The sequence below is a fragment of the Molothrus ater genome, chromosome 10, assembly GCF_012460135.2.
Source record: "Molothrus ater isolate BHLD 08-10-18 breed brown headed cowbird chromosome 10, BPBGC_Mater_1.1, whole genome shotgun sequence".
NCBI lineage: Eukaryota > Metazoa > Chordata > Aves > Passeriformes > Icteridae > Molothrus > Molothrus ater.
In genome coordinates, this window is record NC_050487.2 from 12,659,431 (window position 1) to 12,663,515 (window position 4,085).

The window sequence follows — 4,085 nt, forward strand, 5'->3', positions numbered from 1 at the left end:
TACCTGCGATGGATGAGGCGGCGCGGCCAATCAGCGGCCGCAGCCGGCGGGGCCGGGGGCAGCGACGCGGGGAAGGGGGAGCCGGCGCCGGCCAATGCGCGCCCACGTCCGCCCGCACGGCGCTCCGCCCCCGGCTCCCATTCATCAAGGGGGGGGACGGTGTCGTCTTTTCAATTCATTTATCTGCAGGAATGATTGCCGCTATCAGTCTCGCGTTCACCGCCCGGCTGAGGAGGTGAAAGTTTCTCCCCAGGAAGATAAACCGCAAAAGACAATATTGTGCATGATTTGCGCCTTTTTTTTGCGGAGCGAAAAAAAAAAAAAAAAGGCCCCCCGAAAAAAAAAAATCGGGTGAGTGTGGGGAAGCTCGAAGAGGAGAGAGAAACAATCTCTCGGCCACTTTGCAACATTCCTATAGCCAAAAAAATCACTGAAGGAAGTTTCTTTTTTGTTTTGGTTTTTTTTTTAATTTTTTTTTTTTTTTGCTGCCTGTGTTGAACTCTCGCCGTTATTGTTATTTGCAGCCAGTTTATTTTTGAGCTCACCCAACCCCCCCCCCCCACTTAAACCTCCCTGAAAAGTCAAAGCAGAGAGACAGTGAATATTTTTGGAGCACGTTTTTATTATTATTATTATTTGCAACTGCGAAGATCTCTTCCCCCCTTCCGCACCAGCCTTTTTTTTTTTTTTTTCCTTTTTTTTTTTCCTTCCCCCTGCGCTGATGCCGAAGGGGGTGTTTTTGATGTGGTTGCTTTGGTGGTGATCGTCGCTGACTTTCCAAAGAGGGTGTTTTCGCCGCCGCTGCTGCTGCTGCTGCTTCTCTCCGCGTTGTGTGTGTGCGCGCGTGCTTTTTTTTTGGTTGCTGCATCGACGCTGGGAAGATGCTTCTGGATGCTGGACCGCAGTATCCCGCCATAGGAGTCACTACCTTCGGATCCTCTCGCCACCACTCCACGGCCGATGTCACGGACAGAGAAGTGGGGCTGGGGATCAACCCCTTCGCCGACGGCATGGGCGCCTTCAAAATCAACCCCAGCACCCACGAGCTGGCCTCGGCCGGCCAGACCGCCTTCACCTCGCAGGCGCCCGGCTACGCGGCGGCGGCCCTGGGGCACCACCACCACCCGACCCATGTCAGCTCCTATTCCAGCGCCGCCTTCAACTCCACCCGGGACTTTCTGTTCCGCAACCGCGGCTTCGGGGAGGCGGCGGCCGCCAGCGCCCAGCACAGCCTCTTCGCCTCCGCTGCCGGCAGCTTCGCCGGACCCCACGGACACACAGATGCCGCGGGACATATACTTTTCCCGGGGCTGCACGAACAAGCCACCAGCCACGCTTCGCCCAACGTGGTGAACGGGCAGATGCGCCTGGGCTTCTCCGGAGACATGTACGGCAGACCCGACCAGTACGGCCAGGTCACCAGCCCCCGCTCCGAGCACTACGCCTCGACCCAGCTGCACGGCTACGGCCACATGAACATGAACATGGCAGCCCACCACGGGGCAGGGGCCTTCTTTCGTTACATGAGGCAGCCCATCAAACAGGAACTCATCTGTAAGTGGATTGAGCCCGAGCAATTGTCAAACCCCAAAAAGTCCTGCAACAAAACTTTCAGCACGATGCACGAGCTGGTGACTCATGTCACGGTGGAGCACGTTGGAGGACCCGAGCAGTCCAATCACATATGTTTCTGGGAAGAGTGTCCGAGAGAAGGGAAACCTTTCAAGGCCAAATATAAACTTGTAAATCACATCAGAGTCCACACAGGTGAAAAACCTTTCCCCTGCCCTTTCCCAGGCTGTGGCAAAGTGTTTGCCAGATCAGAGAATCTCAAAATACACAAAAGAACTCATACAGGTACGGTAACCTTCTCTGTCGCTTTTCTCTGTGCGAGTGGAAGCGCCGAGCGCCGGGGCCGGAGCGGGACGCGGGGCCGTGCCGGAGGGGTCGGGGGCCGGCTCGGCCGAGGCTCGCACGGGAGGAGGGGGTTTGGTCCAGGGACCACTGCTTTTTTTCCGGGAGAGGCCGGCTCGGAGCTCCGCTGCAAAAAGAGCTCGGTCACAGCCACGCCAGCAGCAGCAACAAAAAGAAAATGATCCCTGCCGAGGCAGAGGGGGAGGACGGCAGGGTTTGCTGCTGGGATTGTTAGGGCGGAGGGGGTGGGGTGGGGGATCGCAGCAACCTGTCCTGTTTAAATTTATAGGTTTTAATTAATTATTGTTCGGCAGTTTTGGCTGTGGCACGATGAGAAATTGTGCTAAATGTTGTAGGCAGCTCATTCGTCTCCTCTCTGCAATTCAGGGCTTGGTAAATATTTAATTCCGTTGAGCGATATTAAACAAACCGAGCCCGGCGCGTTACTGTGTTATTGTTGTGCGGAGGGGAGGCGCCGGTATTCCTGAGAACTTTTTCCTTCGTGGGAGGTGGGAATGCAGCAGCCTCTGGCCGGGAGAGCGATCTCCCCTTGCTCCCACCCCAGAACGCTGAAAGCCAGAGCCGCTTTCCCCAGCGCTTTTGCCGAGGCTTTGTGGAGCTGCCCTCTCGCTGATTTCCCGGACAGGATAATTTTCAATATTGCAAGAAAATATGGGGGAGGGGGCTGGGGGGGGATGAGAGAGTAAAATATTAGGAGAACGAGCTATAAAATCGGAAACCAGACGCTGAGGATCGTGTGTAATATCCCACCACGCCTGCTCTCTCGCTCGGAGCGTTGTGAAGAGGGAGAGGTGCCCGGGACTGGGGTTGAAAGGAAACTCGCCCCTCCAAAAGAAAGGGGCGAAAAAAAAAAGTTATTTAGCTCCCCTGCTCTCCGAAAAGGGCGCTTTGCGGGAGTCGGAGGTCCGGAAAGGATAGAGACTAGAAGCAAGGTTTTGGGATTCGAGCCGCGCTGAAGTTAGAAAGTTGCGAGTGTTTGAAATGGAGCCCTGGGCTCCGTCCGGCGGTGCGGTGACAATGAGCGATCCAGCCGGCCCTGCTTAATCAGATCCCTTTCCCCCCCCCCTCCCCCTTCCCTCTGCAATAGGTGAAAAACCATTTAAGTGTGAGTTCGAGGGCTGTGACAGGCGCTTTGCAAACAGCAGCGACCGCAAAAAGCACATGCATGTGCACACTTCCGACAAGCCCTATCTCTGCAAAATGTGCGACAAGTCCTACACGCACCCCAGCTCCCTCCGAAAGCACATGAAGGTAAATGGAGGGCCCCTGGCCTGCCCGGGCGGAGGGCGGCGGGGCCGGCGCGGCCGTGCCTGCGGGCGGAGCGCGGCCCGGGGCCGGCCGGCAGCGGGGCCCCGGCTCCGGGCCCGCCGGGCCGCGCTCAGCCCGGGCCCGGCCCCGCCGCGGGGCCTTCGGTCGGTGCGGCTGGGCCGGGAGGGGCAGGGAGGCGGCGGCAGGACGCGGCCGGGGGCCTCGCCCGGCGGGCAGGGGCCGGGGCTGGAGCCGGGGAGCCCCGCAGGAGAGCCCGAGCCCGGGCCCGCTGCTGGTCCCCGGGGCTGGCGCATCCCCAGGCCGAGGCCTCCGTCCGCCGCCGCTTCTATCTCTGCCCGGGTTTTCTCTTGCAGGTCCATGAATCATCCTCGCAGGGGTCCCAGCCTTCTCCCGCCGCCAGCTCAGGCTACGAGTCCTCCACCCCTCCAACCATCGTGTCTCCATCCACAGAAAACCAGACTGCCAGCTCCTTATCCCCTTCCTCCTCCGCAGTCCATCACACGTCCAGCCACAGCACGCTTACATCAAATTTTAACGAATGGTACGTCTAAAACGCTAAAACAAAACAACAACAACAAAACACAAACCGAAACAAAAAAAAAAAAAAAGCCCCAAGCGAGCAAACAAATATCCTATTTAAAGACTCCAAAATAATGGACACTCTGAAATCAAAATTTAAATGAGCAAACAAAAATAAAATGCTGCCAGTAGACCCAGGACTGAGTAAAATGAAGACTTAATTTTTAAAAATATTTTTCTTTTTTTTTGTCCTCCATTATTTCTCTCTCTCTTTTCTCTTTTTTTTTTTTTTAATTTTTCCTTTATTTTTTCTTTTTTTTTTTTTTTCCTGACTGTTCTGCTCTGTTCCAAGGCTTGGTAGG

At 56.1% G+C, this 4,085-nt stretch overlaps 1 protein-coding gene across 1 annotated transcript; it reads left to right on the top strand.

The window, feature by feature from the left end:
- The first annotated feature begins 703 nt into the window (after positions 1 to 703).
- ZIC1 (Zic family member 1) lies at positions 704 to 3,819 on the top strand. Its single transcript, XM_036389169.2, has 3 exons — positions 704 to 1,857; positions 3,023 to 3,186; positions 3,558 to 3,819. Exons 1-3 carry the CDS (start codon positions 882 to 884, stop codon positions 3,753 to 3,755), a joined length of 1,338 nt encoding a protein of 445 aa, XP_036245062.1. The 5' UTR covers positions 704 to 881; the 3' UTR covers positions 3,756 to 3,819.
- The last annotated feature ends 266 nt before the right edge of the window (positions 3,820 to 4,085 follow it).

What these genes read in the sequence shown, in the direction of transcription:
- ZIC1 (XM_036389169.2), top strand. Translation starts at nt 882, where the DNA reads ATGCTTCTGGATGCTGGACCGCAGTATCCCGCCATAGGAGTCACTACC. An exon ending in ACACAAAAGAACTCATACAG is followed by an intron (nt 1,858 to 3,022) that starts GTACGGTAACCT and finishes CCTCTGCAATAG; the next exon opens with GTGAAAAACCATTTAAGTGT. An exon ending in CCCTCCGAAAGCACATGAAG is followed by an intron (nt 3,187 to 3,557) that starts GTAAATGGAGGG and finishes TTTCTCTTGCAG; the next exon opens with GTCCATGAATCATCCTCGCA.